This window comes from Pollicipes pollicipes, unplaced genomic scaffold (genome assembly GCF_011947565.3).
Source record: "Pollicipes pollicipes isolate AB1234 unplaced genomic scaffold, Ppol_2.1 Scaffold_7222;HRSCAF=8563_pilon_pilon_pilon, whole genome shotgun sequence".
NCBI lineage: Eukaryota > Metazoa > Arthropoda > Thecostraca > Pollicipedomorpha > Pollicipedidae > Pollicipes > Pollicipes pollicipes.
Genome location: NW_023597029.1, coordinates 54,435 through 70,739, shown reverse-complemented (window position 1 = coordinate 70,739; position 16,305 = coordinate 54,435). Strand labels below are relative to the sequence as shown.

Below are 16,305 nucleotides of genomic sequence, written 5' to 3'. Positions count from 1 at the left end.
TAGTACCCCGTGTGTTGTGGTGTTGATCGCTCGTTTGGGTTGATCTGGCGTCTAAGAGCTCGTGCACAAAACACACGCGAGTTACCACCATCCACGAAAATCTGCCGCACAAAAAAGTGCGTTCGCATTTTGCAGCTTTTCGGGAGAGCTTCTTTGATTTTCTGCTATATCGCACAATTGGTTTGTCGTACACACTTGAATTATATACCATTAAATTCGACACACCGAAATGAATTGCTTTACATGCTGTTTTTCTCGCTTTAACACATGAACTTCACAGAAATTCAGGAACGGTTTTTATATTTCGACATTTGTAGCAACTAACGTGACTTCCGCCATGTAAGAAAAACACAAATACAATGGATGCTATCAGAAAAACACAAGTTCACCACCGTGTGCAATGAAAAAACGGGTGCATACATGCGCTTTATTTTGATGGTAAGGAGGGTGCTTCAGGGCAGGTAAGGGCAAGCGCAAATATATGCAAGGCATATAACTCCAAGCAGTGACTAAAAATTGACTGATTTCCGTCGTAGAGAGGCTGGAATTTGATGGCCTGTATCAACAGGCTTAAGCGTAGGGAGATTAAACTGGGGAGATTTGACCCGACTTTAAAGTGGGTGGTGTTTGCACTTCCTTTTGGAGCACCGTGGACAGCATCCTCCTTACCTACCTTGAAGAGATCATCCTACAAATCGAAGCTCATGTCGCATCTCCAAAAGCATTCCCGGATTCCCTCATTAAGCGGGTAATATCAGTGTTAAACACGTCATGTTCTTCGAACATGTATTTTTGACATACACAATGTACTGGGAGTAGATCACAAGTCATCTGTTTTCTCAAGAATACTTTCTCCGCCCAAAAACACGCAAGGGTAGTGGATACCCACATCAGGTATCGGAAGGTCAGCTGACCTGCGCAGTGAATTTCATAGGCGCACTGTCCATGTGTGCGTGACCCATCAGTCCGCCAGATACCGCACACTCACGCACTGTCCATGTGTGCGTGACCCATCAGTCCGCCAGATACCGCACACTCACGCACTGTCCATGTGTGCGTGACCGATCAGTCCGTCAGATACCGCACACTCACGCACTGTCCATGTGTGCGTGACCCATCAGTCCGACAGATACCGCACGCCAACGCTGCCCTGCTTTTGCAGTGTAAGCCAGAAGCCGTGTTTGTGCTCTGGCGTCAGTGGTGGCAGTCTTTCCACGATTTTGTCTATCTTCACCTTGTTCAGTTTACCTCCGCGCAGTTTGGTGCAACGTTCTGGATATTCTTGTGGGTCAAAGGTAGTTTTCATGAGGCTGGACGCCTTCCATTGCTGTTGGAGGTGATACTATTTGATGTACATCTGTTCACTACCTCCAAGAACTTGCAGACAGCGAACGTCCTGAGGGTGTGGTCGCAGACCCTCCTTGCCTAGCAAGTTAAGCTTTTTAGAGGATGGTCCATCGTGGAACACGCGAAGGTCGGCATGGTACATCGTGGCCGTTTTCATATCTGTATTCTCTACTGCTCGCCGGAAGTCCTGAAATTTGGACACCTTGGCCTTTAAGTTTTTCTTTGAACCTACGGCGAGATGAATCGGTGCCCATCGAAGTGCGGCTCTTCTCCAGGTATTTCGCAGCAATGTTTTCCATCGCGTTTGGGGTCTAATGGACGACAGTCTGTACAGTGGCTAATCCACGGCTGATTTTGCTCCTGACAGTTGCCTGTGAAGATTGTCATTCTCTTTTCGTCTTAATGTTCCCTGAGGAGGCGCCAGTACGTCGCAGCACCTGCTGTTGCCTCATGCCACAGGACTGCCAGCGACTTCTTCGGCCTTTTTACTTTTCCTTTCCTCTCAAGGGCAGTAAATGTTTCGTTATGAACAACAATACGGGGTCTGAAGGAGACCGTTTTGTAAGGAAGGAAAGAAATCAGCGTTACCTTCATTAGGCCTGCGATGCACAGGTATCTGTCGTCATCGCACCTGCTGTTCGCCTCTCTCTCTCGATAGTCAGCTCTAGCCTCGCTGGCCCTGACCAAATGTGTCTTATGCTCCTGACACTGACCGCACCCACCGACGTACGCGAAGCCAGCTCTGTTTGGGGCTTTATGCACTGATTTCGCGTTGCGCAATTGACGAGTACAGTTCTCAATTCCTCGTTGCCAAGTCTGGTTAAGCTTACACTCAACAGCTTTAGTTCCCTTCGGTACCGTTCGAAGCTTATTTCCCACGCTTCTCAGTCAGGTTGTTATGCATGCCAATAGCTGTTTGTAAAGCTTCGGTGCGTGATTGTGCCGATAGTGATGTGCGCATGGCCGATAACTCTGGACGTAATTTCGGATGACAGTCGAGTCCATCTTGGTCTTCGGTGTTTCACTTCCTCCTTCGTCCTCCTTTTTAGCATAGTTTAGAGCGTGCCAGACGATCTGGTCGTTGTTAGACTTCAAGTCCACTGCTGTCAAAAAGAACGGCTCGAAAACGGGAACGGCTTGGTCGTTTTCATGCGGAAGCGTCCAAACAAGAGCTCCGTGCTTTTCTGCCCCCACGCTCTGGTAGTTCCTCTTGCTCCTGACCTGCTTCCTCTTCACGTAGCACCGGAACCACTGGCGACGAGCTGACCACGCAAAGCGATCCACCATGCCTTTAATCCTTTGGCGCTGCACGTTTGTCACACCTTTCCAGCACACCTTTGCCTGCACTTGCCATCGCCACACGTAACTTGGACTGGTCTCAAATAATGCCTCGCAGCGTATCCATTCTTCGCGATCAGTTGCCATTGTCGCTGGCTGGCCGATGTTATTGACATCCTGTCCTGGGTTAATGTCCATAGCAAGACCGACAGCGCTGACACCGGGCAGCCGATCATCGGCGGGAGGTCTTCGGCAGGGTCGGAGCCCGTTGGCAGCGGAGCGGTGGCGGTGGGCTGAGGCTGGACGACGGCGAAGTCTTCGGCAGGGCCGCTTCCGTAATGCTATTCGATATTTCCTTTAAAAAGTCGCCTTCAGACCTTCACTACTTCTCATTTGCATCAAAAAGTTCTGGGATCGCAAGGCGATACCCTTATTTGTGATTGGCTTCGCCGACCATCGTACGATGTCGTACTCGCTTCTCATGGGAAAACTATGACATTATTTTTCAACCCTGTGGCCGTGAATCACTTCCGACGCGTGCAGTTGTAAGGCGCGCGATCGGTCACCATGTATGTTCATACCCTCTGTGGGATCGAAGAAGCAAGACTGCTGTTGGTTGTGTGGGTGGACGTTGTGGTGTGAGTGTTGGTGCGTGTAAGTGACTAGAAAGTAGAAACTGTGGTTTGACAAGATCTCTCTTTGGTGGACTCACGAGAAAGGCTGCCGCGAGCGAGGTAACTATCACGCCAATAGTACGAACTTTGCCACAATCTAATCGCATGTGTATTTTCCTGGTCAGGAGCTGAAGGGTCCTTTAGTCTCAGCTCGGGGTACCTAGCTACTGCTATTCTGGCCGTACGGGAACCGCGGTACCCTGGTCGATCCGGGAGGGGGGGGGGGGGGGGGTGGCCTCAAAGGGATACATCATGCCAGGGTCTCATCCCTGATGCAGTAAGCCCCCTGGCCTGGGCATCTGGCACAGGACCAACAAAAGGAGATGTCACTAAGGCAAAAGTGTCCTTTTTCGGCACAGGTAGTCCAATTCCTGATTGGTGCCGGGACACCAAGTTGGTGTATTGTATGTTCTGAGACCCATTGTATTGTCCGCTGGAATTGGGTGCATAATTAAGCAATGTTTACTTTACTCCACAATGATGGTTTGTGGTGCCTATTTTGCGGAAGGGGTTGACCCTTAAAATGAAGGTTTCGGGACCCTTTCAATGGTACTTGAAACCACCTACCTACCTACCACGTCGGTACTTTTTGTTTCATGTCGATGCAAAATAACATCCGACAAGTCAGATAAACTGCATTTAAATGCACCTGTTTAGGGCTTGATATCCTCGAAATTTTTTGTGTTGTTAACATCAAAAATGTGAGCCCGAATCATCACAACTTGACACCACCATATCTATGCTGAGCCAGACTGGATCGGGTAGGATTTGCAAATCTGAGAAAGGCGGATTGGCGGTACCTTTTGGGCTAGTACGACCGGACCCGATAAATTCGATACATGAAAATTTGTGGTCCAGACTTCACCGGTTCTAGTTACACTGATTTCGTCACCAATGCAAGCGTATTTAGGCCAACCGTTATATTCACTGGCCTAATGGGACATCCAGCGCAGTTACGAGAAAGCGCGCACAGTCAGAAACGTGCCACGTCCACCGTCCTTTCGACGCGCGCCATTTTGTGTATGATGAAACGACAGTGCATATATAATGGCTAGGCCCGTTCTGCGGAGTCCGTCACTGTTTGCAGCATATCGGTTCAAACACTGTTCAGGTATCGAACAATATAATCGACATTAAGTCGTAGAACTCATGCAATTTCTGGACAGGTGAAATAACTGCAGTGATCTTATCTCTTTCATGATAAAATGCGGTAAATATATCATCAAAATAACCCAACACACAACATTTATCCCTGCGGAGCCATTTTGCTAGGGCTGCCATAGACAAACTTGGACCCCAAGGGCCCAAGGGCATCGTGTAGGCATGGCTTTGTGGACGAAGGATGAATGTATCATAAATAAAAATACAAATCCTGGCTAGTCAAACTTGGGCATAGTTGTGCTTTATCCGCAAATTTAGCGAGTTCATCACCTCTCGCTGGTTTCTTGGTCTTTGAACAAATGCGGCAAATTTGGTACGGTAAAGATATATCAGTGAAATGTTCACCTTGCAAAGGGACATGAAATGACGGCAATCATCCTAAGTTGGGCATCATACTTTTTGAGATATACCGTTTAGGTAAATTGGCCATTGGTCATTGGTCAAAGCGGTAAATTTGGTACGATAAGGATATGTTAATTAGGTGTTCACCTTGCAGCTGCACAAGAGATAACGAAAATATTCTAGGTTGGGTATTATACTTTTTGAGTCATAACGTTTCAGTAAATTGGCCGAAGCGGTCTTTTCATTTTTTAAAGAAGTAAGATAAATGACCGAGAATTGACCCTACCATTACAATTTTTGTCTAATGTCACATTTACGACATTTATGAAATTTATCTCCTTGTCGTTATCATGACGGCCACTGTATATGGAAATCGTGTTCGCGACCGCCAGATATGAACGACTCGAGCATTTTATTTTTCTTGGCCTTGATCGTCGCATGGCTTATAAAACGCAGGATTTGAATGGCGTCATGAATGACATGACCTTGAACCACTCTCCCCGAAAGCTTCACCATTTTCGTGGGCGTGTAGCTTAGAAACTAAAAGGGCTTAGGTCTTAGAAGGGGCAGGGCTGTGAACTGCACCGAATGATCTTTAAGATAACTTTTTCAGTTCGCACCCCCCAGAAGAAATGTGATACACCCCCGTAAAGTCTCACAATGAGCCAATGATTATCAGGTCGTGATCCCTGGCAAAGGATGAACCTAGTGTGCAATGCCAAACTTGCTTTCAAATGGTCGCAGTAAGGTTGCTTTACCAGGAAATGACTATCTTTGCTCCCCAAGAAGCAATCAGTTAGTTCCTAGTACCCTTAAACTGATCCTTATACCACGTGCCAATTGGGGCTTAAACATTATTGGCGCTGAAGGTTTGAATATTCATCGCAGAACTTAACGCATGGTTTGTTCAGGGTAGCTAACATGCCTGGTAACAGGCATCAAAAGTAGTCCGAATTCCGGAAAACAATTATAGGTCCTTTTTTCCTATGCTTTCCCCGATAGGAAAAGTGTATAGTTTGATGAACTTTCGTGACACTAGCTCTTACTCCAGAATCCGAACACTTGGCTCACGTTTACCACTTGATAATTGCCAAACTGCTTGCAAAGATGAAGGCACTGATTTTGATACATAGCAAAAAAGTCTTTGTTAAAGTGACACTTTAAAATCCACGTTTCACCGTAACGCCGTGGGAAATACAGCCTCGACTTGAAGAAATATATTCTCCGCAAAATGTATCGCAACCTGCTTCTGTGAAAAACCTAGCGTAGATAAGGAACGGGTGCAACTTTTGGACAAGTAGAAACTATTTTTATCAAAGTAGTCAGTTGGTCAAAGATGGTAAAACTATTTGAAATGAAAATTTTGTTTAAGCATCAGGCCAGTTACATTTCAACCTTTGTTTGGTTAGTACGTTGTTTGCTTTACACAATTGACGTGTTTTTTGCATTTTGCATTTTTGCAAATGCATTTTTAGCATTTAAAGGATGGGTATATTTTAGGCTATTACGGATCCTTTTTCAAAACCACTTTTAAAATGTAATGGCATGATAATGATGAAAATATCCATAACCCTTGGCAAGGACCATCTCTCTATCTAACAATCAGAAAAAAAACATGGTCACAATGAGGTGAAAAACGGCTACTCTCTAAGTGTCGCACGCAGCGCTACGGGAAAAATTGTCTCTGTTCAACGATTCGTGGCGTAATCAATAACAAATCAAGTCTCGTTTTGTAACAAATATGTTCCAGCTGAGAACCAGGTGCACCTTAAGGGGTACACACGTTTGAGTAGTCAAGATAGTCAATTAGCCAACATTTGGTCAATTTAAAAAAAAAAGAAAAAATGAATGCAGTTATGAAATTTCAAAAAGACGTAGATAATTTATTTCATGCATTTTGTGCTATCTAGATGGACTAAATGTTTTTACAAAACTTAGATTTTTGTTTTTGTTTTCTTTTTCGGAATTCTTAGAAATTTCCAGCGTTAAAATTTTAGATTCAAGTTTTTCATTAAAAACGTTCATCTTCTCGGCTTTCTGCCAGTGTAAAAGCATCTTTTGATCTCTCTCAGATATTTACATGCAGCGCTGTGAAGATTGCTGTTTGTGTGGTCCTTACTGAATAGGATTTTCTCGTGTTCAGCGTAACATTATTGGGCAAGCACAGTGTGCCCGCCGGCTTGTTTTTCCATGGCTTTTAACCCAAATGCTATTTGCGAAAAAACATCCCATTGAGCCGGGTAATTTTGCATTGAAGTTACAATATTTCAACACATCGAACAATGATCTAAAGTTATCCAACAAAAAAGTGCATTGTCGCAAAACAGCGTACATTCGAAACATGTTTTATGATAAAACTATGCTCCGGAGGTGAATCATCTTGCAATCGTTTTTGTAGAGAGTTCAAGTACGCATCTTTCCAAAGCGGTAGCATGCCAACATTTTCCAAACTTAACGATTTTTAAAAACTGTTGTTTTAAACGTTTTCGAAAAAGCAAACCAAGTTATAGCTTTAAACTCTGATTGCATATTCAGTATCAGCAGTGAGAGGTGCAGAGCAAAAAAAAAAAAAAAATCGTGCCACAACTGGTCTTGGAGTTCGTTACTTGGCCTTTTTTCCTTTTGGTCGACAACCGATGAACTTTTTATGTTTAAAGTTTTGTCTAAGTATTTGCTAACTAGCAGATCATAAGCGTGCGTTGAATGAGCTACATAACAATTATATCAGACCATTCCGAAAAAACGGACTTTTTGGCTACCCAAGCTGGTCAGACCTATGTCTCCGTAACCAATGGCGCCAAAATTTCGAACAATGGTAAACATTACCGAACTGAAAGTAGTCGTTGGATGCGTTCCCCCCCAAGAGTCAGAATTGTTTTTTTCCCAACTACACCTAAGTTTTCGTCAAAATTGTTGTCGCAATTTGTGAGCATCAGTGCACGCATTCAAAATTCGCTTAACCCCCATGTGTAACATGTCCAGCTCCGAGGTTTTATTAGCTGATGATGCGGACTTCGCAGTTTTGGACGGTGCCACCTTGAGGAATGCTGTAATTATTGAGTTCGATCACTACACTGGCATCACTAGAGGACGATGTCGTAGCCACTAGCAGTCAACTGGTTGTTTTAGCAGTGACCGGATTGAATGCAACCCCGTCACCAGATGGATGTGAAGCCGACTGTGGCACACCACCCCCGGAAACCGTCCGCTCCAAGACATCTTATCAAGCCCAACAATATGGATTTGCTATTTATTCAATCGCTAGACATCACAACATTGGCCAAGCTCCACACATTGAATGTTCGTTCTACAAAAGCCGCCAGCTTTGTTATACCATTACATGATTGAGTACATCAACCCGATCTCACCTGACCCGAAAGTCATCATTATTGGCTGCTGTCTGTTCATTCAGCGGAAGCATAACGCATTCCGGACGGACCAAATCGCGGTCGGGGGTTGGGACATCAAATCGCTCACCTGGAATACATGACAGCAGCGCTCCATACTGCAGCACAATCTCGCAAGACGGACGACAGCGGAACGGACGCTTGGACACTCTTAGGACGATTGAAATCCCCGGTGCAAATGCATGAACAGGTCTGGAAAAATCTCCATGCCGGAAGTGTAGTGTCCACGGGCCAAAACAAACGTGTATGGGATAATTCCGGGCCCCTGCAGCGGACGTGATCACCAAATACACATTGTATTAGCGGAGACTGCGCTGTCAGACCCACCACGCCGGCCAGTGCAGGTATGCCTGGGATGTAGTGCTGACCACGCGGGGTGCGTGCTAAGATGGCCTGTTGGGCGACAGGGACTGGAGGTGACCGTCCACGACCGGCGACACACCACGTCGACCCGCCCTCGATGTTCGATCATGACTCGTCGCATACACTTGCAGCTTGCCCTGTGCCTTTCTGCAGCCGCAGGTGTGTTCGGAACCGTTGGTTCCCACTGGCATCACCGGCGGCCTAGGCGGCCTACGTCGCCACCGCAGCCTCCGACCAGCGCCACACGGCGGCAGCGCGCGCAGGCTGTATCTCAATGGGCTGCCACGGCGGGCGGGCTGAGCGAGACCACGAGCCCCACGCCGCGCCGTATGAGTGTGGCCAGGAAGGCCGGACAGCCGGGACTAGCGGCCTGTGCCTCGGCCAGCCGGCGCAGCTCGTGGAACATGTTGCGCGAGTACGGATTGCGGTGGGACGAGTAGCGCAGCGACAGGAACCGGTAGTACAAGAAGGGCACCAGCAGACTGCCGCGGCCCCTGCAACGCACGGTCGGCATGCGTGAAAATACGAACAGATATCTGCCGTAGACCGCAATCTGAAAACAGCCATTTCAATTGATACATACAATGATCATTGAAGCACTTCGTGTGTGCATTACTAAATGGCGGAAAATGGGGCAAAACTTGACGTCCACTTAAATTTCTGCTGCGGGTTACCTGGCCCCAAATATCATCATAGCACCATGCATATCATACAAGCTTCAACTATAATCTGCTTATGCACCGATCCTCCAAACACATTCCCGCACCCATCCCCACCTACACCGCAAAACACACCAAACACCCACCCTCACGTCAATTTACGCATCAGATTGTCCAACAAACGGCGCATCGCAGTCAAGTGGGGCGCGTATGGACATAGCGGAAAGTTCATGAACTGCTGCGGGAAAGCCTGTCTGATCACCCAGAGCCAGCACAATAAAGCAGAAAACAGTGATACATTACGAAAGTGGGCTATTTGCTTCTAAAATACAATGCAAATGCGATCCATCCAAAGATGGATGAAAAGACCAAGAACAAAAGCCCGTCGACAGCGTCACAGTCAGCCCGGCCGGGCAACCGAAGTTCAAAGTTGCCGCATAGTTTTGGTATGACTCAGATCGTCACGTATATGGATTTCTCTTGGATCCAGATTAGAATGAAGACAGGCGCACCAGGCGACGGCGGCAATCATCCTGGCCAAGCTCCGGTGCTCACGTGAACAGCATGAAGACGGTGTACGGCATGAGGACGATCTCGGAGAGTGCCACGGCGCGCAGGATGTTCTGCGACTGCAGCTCCACCAGCGAGATCAGGTAGCGCGCCCCGAGCGAGTTGTTCTGGCCGGCCAGCTGCCGGCACAACCCGACAGGCGTGACACAGAGCGCGCAAGAACAGCGACGCTCTGATACGTCTCAGCTGCCGGCACAACCCGACAGGCGTGACACTGGACGCATCAGAGCAGCCACACGGCAGCCACGCCCTGAGGCGTCTCAGCCGCCGGCACAACCCGACAGACGTGACACTGGACGCATCAGAGCAGCCACACGGCAGCCACGCCCTGAGGCGTCTCAGCCGCCGGCACAACCCGACAGGCGTGACATGGAGCGCGCCAGAGCAGCCACACGGCGGCCACGCCCTGACGCGTCTCAGCTGCCGGCACAACCCGACAGGCGTGACATGGAGCGCGCCAGAGCAGCCACACGGCGGCCACGCCCTGACGCGTCTCAGCTGCCGGCACAACCCGACAGGCGTGACATGGAACGCGCCAGAGCAGCCACACGGCGCCCACGCCCTCACGCGTCGGATATTTGCCAATAGGCAAGCTCTCCATAACGTCCTTATCTGCTGCCTTTCAAGTTTTCAAGTCGAGGAAAGCCCACCATGAATACGTAAACAATGGGTACTGGTGAAGCAAACGTACGAGTAGTCACTGAGACACATCACGAAAATGTCCCGATGTTTTCACGACCTCTCATGGTCATAGTGGTGGTCGCGACTATGCGCAGTGCCGGAGACATCGACTGTTCTTGTAGCATATCCCAATGACTACCTAATGTGTACGTGTCACCAGTACTATCTGATGTACCTGAGGCCGTACGAATAAAACAGCACTAATAATCTTATTGCTCGTAGATTAACTAGAAGAATGGAGGAATAGATGGATTGATATATCGGTTACATGCCTTTATCAAATCGACTATCAGCAGTAAATTCAAAATTGTCTGACGATGATAGCACTCGCTTCTTAACGCTTTTTCACAGCAAGCTACAGTTTTTACCGGTCACCAACAGTAAGGGGTTAACCAAAGAGCAATTACCAGCCCTTACTGCGATGCAGTACATACGCAACCAGAATAAAAATACGTGTGCACGCCGACGGATTTAAGTAAACAGGAATCACGCATTACACATCAGCCACACATGCAGTTAATTTCGTAAGTTGTTTAGTGCATTCGCGGGGAACAGTATTCACATACACAAGCCAGTAGTAATTGATTCATTCCTCAGAGAAAAACATCAGGAGAATGGAGATATAAATGGGTTGATTTTTCAGCAACATGCCTTTATCGAAACAATAGTAGAAGTAGTATTTTATAAGAACACATTCAATTATTTTCCACTAATATATTTCTGTTATTTTTTGGCTTCTGCTGTTGTTTCGATAAAGACATGTTGCCGAAATATCAACGCATCTACCTCTCCATTTTCCTGTTTTTTTTCTCCGAGGAATACGGTTATCACCACTGTCTTATGTATCGAAGCAATTCCAAGTAAACAGGCATCACGCATCACGCATCTCTCGTACATGCAAATGACTTCAAGTCAGCAGGCGTCGCGCGTTACGTGTCAGGCACCACCCAAACATTTAAACGATTTCAGGTTAATACGCATCACCCTACCTACCTACCTGGTTTTCAGCCCATGCGTGTTTTCCAAAGAATGGTTGCCAAAAGGTGGTATGGAACAGGGAGGGACCCTGTCTCCTTTTAGAGCTCAATCATCTACAGCGCACAGTGCCATCAAAGCAGGAAAATAACTGAATGCATTCTTATAAAAAGTCGGCGACGTGCTGCTCGCAACCTTATAATTCTTTACATGCATGATTGATGCCTGATGCGTAATGCGGGATGCCTGTTTGACTGAAATCCATTGGACGCTTGAAAGAAGCGTGATGCGTGATGCCTGGTTCACTTGAATTAGTTTACATGTGGACGTGTTTTTCGTGCATTTTAATTCTTAGATATGCACCGTATCGCAGAAATGGCTGGCAATGGCGTCTTGTTTAATCCCCTAAATGTTGGTGACTTGTAAAAGCTGTGGCCCGCTGTTTAAAAAAAAACCCTGAAAAATCGAACAGGATTGCGCGCAATCTTTAATTTACTACTGACACTTATTTGGATAACGGCATGTTTTCGAAATTTCAACTCATGTCACTCCATTCTCCGGACTTTTCCACCAGGAATAAGGCTATTATCACTGTGTTATCCATATGCATTACAAATTGCTTGACATATGGTTAGTTGTTCAACCATCATTTCATTTCATTGTTTACCAAACTAAAGGCAGTCGGTACTGACTTTACTGACTTTTTGTGAATTTTGGTAGTGACTTTACTGACTAGATATGATCAGCTGCTCACAAAGTGCTAATAGTGGATCATTTTGGCGCGCTTGCCTTTCACGAAATGAACCGTTTGCCTACTTAATTTTCGTTTGCGTTTCACCACATCGCGTTTTACTTGTCATGAGGTGTAAAGCGTTGCGCAAGCAAGCGTAGTCAGTCATAGTTCAGGCACTGCTGTGTATGCAACGCGAAGGTTGCTATTGATGTGCGTGTTTGTAGTTCACAAATGGGTTAGATGTTGTCCATGATGCGTATGAATCTGTAAGGCTGTCCGTTTTTAAGTACATATAGCATTCCTTCTTTGTGAAAATGACGCTCATTTGCTTTCAAATACCAACCAACTTTGAGCTATGGATGTCACATTTTCTCTTTACAAAAGACAGCTATGCGTATTATGCAGGACATGAAATAGATCACAAGAACCAAGGTAAATAAAGTTAAAAATGTTTCCAAGTGTGACATTTATCATACTCCCTGACTCAAGGCCTGGGTATTTACATCGTTTTGAAGTAACCTCTGAAGAGCGACAAAGGTGCTGGTGAGAACTTAGAGAATTTGATGCGCTTGGCCAAAAATGTATGTTGGCCCTTCTGAGACTCTAAACCTTGCAATCAGTCGAACTTTTAGGCCTTGAAGAAATGAAGTGTGATATCTTCAACAACTGTTGCCCTGAAAACCACTTTTAAGGCAATAAATAATTATATATATATTTTTATTATTTCCTTTAAGTCAAATATCATGCTCAGATTATGTATAAGGATATGTGCAGGAATGACAAATAAAACGTTTCAGCGCGGGTCATCAAAAACTGAGTTAAAACAATCAGTGATCCTGTAAATTGTTACAGCTCTTAGTTCTGGGACCTTCAGTGGGGCAATATTGGAAACATTGGCCAGGAATAAAAACAATGCCTGCGGGTCTGTAATGGGGGGGGGGAGGGGTAAGGGGTTTTCCCCCCAAATTGTCTTGCAGGCAGGGCGGGTTTCAGCATTTTGGTGTGGGGCGGGCGCGGGCTCTCGAAATCCAAAAAACGTGGCAGCACTAGTGCACACCCCTTGTCAGCTCGTCAGCCCGGAGTCGGCCCAGTGCCGGAAGCCATGGGGCCGCGCACCGTCGTCCACTGGCAATGTTAAGAGCCACTAGCCGCGTTCTTTTCCGGGCCGTGGACAGACACTGGCGTCACCACTCACATCCAGGAGACGCAAGCCGTAGCTGGCCGAGTGCAGCACCGCGAACAGTGTGGGCGGCACCAGCACCATGGTCATGGGCGCGCCATACAGGAACACCAGCGCGAAGAGCAGATAGTGGCAGGCGTCCTCGGCCATCAGCGTGGCAAGGAACTGGCGGCTCATTTGCAGCTGAGGCACGCGCTGGTGCAGCCGCAGAGCTGACGTAGCCACGGTGGCCACCAGCGCCTTGCTGTAGGCGTTTGCCGCTGACCTGGCGTGGGCCAGACGAGAGCACAGACTATCACACAGCGAACAGCAGCGACAGCCGACACGTGATGCCATCAACCGTCATCAAACGGACACCTTCGGCTTCACGCATAATTTGACTGGTACTGAATATTGCTTCCACAACAGGTGCTAATAAAACGATATTGAGGGTGATGTACTCACTTGAGATGGGGCTGATGACCATCCCAGCTATACCCCTACGGTACAGAGACAGACAACGCCCAAAAGCATGTGGAACCTAGAGGATCAACACCTCACAGCTTCATGAACATATCCCTGATGATCACCAATCATACACTGACCCGAAGATGGGCAGCAGGTAGCCGATGGCGAAGAGCACCTGCGCAAGGCGGGTGCAGAACAGGGCGAACGACACTTTGTTCTGGACAATGTGCTCACGGACGCCTTCTATGCCAGCTGGTCGGCCACCGGGCTGGTCGCTTGGCCTCGCGCCCTCCGAGCTGTCCTCAGCAGTTGCGTCCATTCTAACTGCAAATGAGCACCTGGTCAACTGTGACCCACACTACTAGAACAATCCTCTTAGACTGCACTTTGAACACAACATGTATTCAAACATGCAAAAAATCATTTTGCAGGCTTTGAACTTAGCTTTCAATCATATTCGTAGTCATTGACTTCTGGATTGGAGAACAGGCGATCAAAAACAGCAGGCTTAAATGGTATTCTTGGTGCCATCAGCTGACCTTGATTCAGGGGTTTCTTAACCCTGCTATCAACATGGATAGTGTCTTTTGTTACTACCATCATGAATTAACTTAAGTCAAACCCAAAGATGTAAAACAGTATCTAAGCATCCATTTTCAACATGGCTGGCAGTGATCAATAACAGAAATTACTGCTTTCTATTTGCCTGTTCAATTAATCCTGTCACTGCTTTTTGTCACATATTGCACAAATGAAAGAAACCTGCCAAACTGCTAATGCAGAGTACGGCCAAACCAAACAAGAGAAGATAACCAAAATGGTACATAAGGGCATCAGCATTTCCACTCAAATTTTATTTGAATATGGTGCCATGCAACTACATGATAAACAGTGGTATGTGCATCTGAAACAATAGTCAAAGCCCCCCCTCTTTCTCCACCACCTCCACCAATTGGTCCTGCATGTTTAACATCACACATGGGCCCTGACAGATAGCTAAATCTCAGTGCAAAATTTAGGCTGGGTAAATCAGTGGCGTCCATCACCATTGGACAGGTGCAAGTAGAGAAGTCAAAATTGCAAACTTCTTTTGCTTTAAGATGTCTTCTCATTGGTCACCTGGGTAGGTACATATCCAAGGGTGGGGCCAAGGGTGGCCACCCTTTCCATCTCCTCTCCTGTGCCAAATGGCTCATGCTTTTTGCTGATTGATTTCAAGATTCACAGGATTTTAGTGAACATCTGAACTTTGGGCCCCTGATGACACAGTTCAGCTGCATGCCTGCAACTGGAGCACATGCCTCTAGCCTGTTTTGCAAGCACTGAACTGTGTGTGAAGAAATGTCAATGATAAAAAAATCAGGAAAACTAACTGACTAGTTTAAGAAATACAATGCTGGTACATGTAACACCAAATTGTGCACACCTTACATGCTTATGAGTGCAAGGCAAAACTATCCATAACTAGGTTTATCTGTGGGCTTCACCTACTCCTTTCATACAATTAATAGGTTCAGCAGCCTTCTGGATGAGTGAGAGATGGAGCCCCTAACAGTTGGTGTGGGTCCCTATTCAGCTGAGGGGGTTTCACTCCCACCTCCCTCTCCCCCCCCCCCCCCCTCCCTCCCACTTGAGCTCCTACCTCTGAAACTTTGAGAGCTAAGTGAACCAAATCCAGGGAGAAACTTATATGTTGGGGGACTATAAGGGTAGCCTGCATAATTGTTTCATGGTTCAGCCCCACCCCACCCCACCTTCAATTCCCCCAACCTCACCGTGTGGTACTACCAAACTACACCACCAGCTCCTGGCATAGGGCCACGACAATCTTTGTGCTACTTCGTTATCCTGCAACCCAGTCCGCAAAACACTGACAGTGATGAAACGTTCCCCATAAAAGAGCCAAGCATTTTAAAAGTCGTGATTCATCCTTCCGTTGGCGCCGGGAACCGTAGGAAGGATATTGGCCTTCGTTGAAGTTCCCACGTTTACAACTCTTGATGCAAACAAACCTTCCCCCTAAATGAAAAAAAAACATGAGTGAACCTCAAACTGAGCACGCCGGCACAACCAACGACAGGTTCTTACCTGGCAGACGACCGATGTGTGTATATCACCCTCTCCCGCGACGCCACGGCGAAACCTCCCCAGAAGAATCGACACCTCGTGGACGAAGTCGAGGTAGAGAAATCGTGGTACGACCATCGGGCGATTTTAGCGCCCACTCGCTCGGTGACGTCACTGGAACCCTCTTCTCGGCAAGCGAGGACCCGCGAGCTGCGTAATCTTCCGAATGTCGTCACCGCTCGCCTGTTGGTTTCAACCACCTCGGCCTTTGCGTATAAGTTTTGAAGTGAATCGCTTTTCTGTTCTGGCGTTGTGCCGACGTTGTCGACAGACACCATCTTTTCAAAAAGTGGCCTCTACGTGTATTCGGAAAACCACCTAGACTGCTAGTGCATCGTCCGCATTACGTGAGATCTGGCAG

At 47.1% G+C, this 16,305-nt stretch overlaps 1 protein-coding gene across 2 annotated transcripts; it reads right to left on the bottom strand.

Annotated features, from left to right (window-relative positions):
• Positions 1-8,038: 8,038 nt before the first annotated feature.
• LOC119109025 (Krueppel homolog 2) lies at positions 8,039-15,981 on the bottom strand. Of its 2 annotated transcripts, none has more exons than XM_037232566.1 (5): positions 15,906-15,981; positions 13,955-14,141; positions 13,386-13,635; positions 9,787-9,920; positions 8,039-9,066 (listed from the first exon to the last, which is right to left on the bottom strand). In XM_037232566.1, exons 2-5 carry the CDS (start codon positions 14,134-14,136, stop codon positions 8,844-8,846), a joined length of 789 nt encoding a protein of 262 aa, XP_037088461.1. In that variant the 5' UTR covers positions 14,137-14,141; positions 15,906-15,981; the 3' UTR covers positions 8,039-8,843. The 2 variants fall into 2 exon arrangements, with proteins under 2 accessions (XP_037088461.1, XP_037088462.1); XM_037232567.1 differs by having other exon boundaries at positions 13,955-14,137; positions 15,906-15,978.
• Positions 15,982-16,305: the final 324 nt, after the last annotated feature.

What these genes read in the sequence shown, in the direction of transcription:
- LOC119109025 (XM_037232566.1), bottom strand. Translation starts at nt 14,136, where the DNA reads ATGGACGCAACTGCTGAGGACAGCTCGGAGGGCGCGAGGCCAAGCGAC. An exon ending in ACGGCTTGCGTCTCCTGGAT is followed by an intron (nt 9,921 to 13,385) that starts GTGAGTGGTGAC and finishes TTGTGCCGGCAG; the next exon opens with CTGGCCGGCCAGAACAACTC. An exon ending in ACCGTCTTCATGCTGTTCAC is followed by an intron (nt 9,067 to 9,786) that starts GTGAGCACCGGA and finishes CGTGCGTTGCAG; the next exon opens with GGGCCGCGGCAGTCTGCTGG.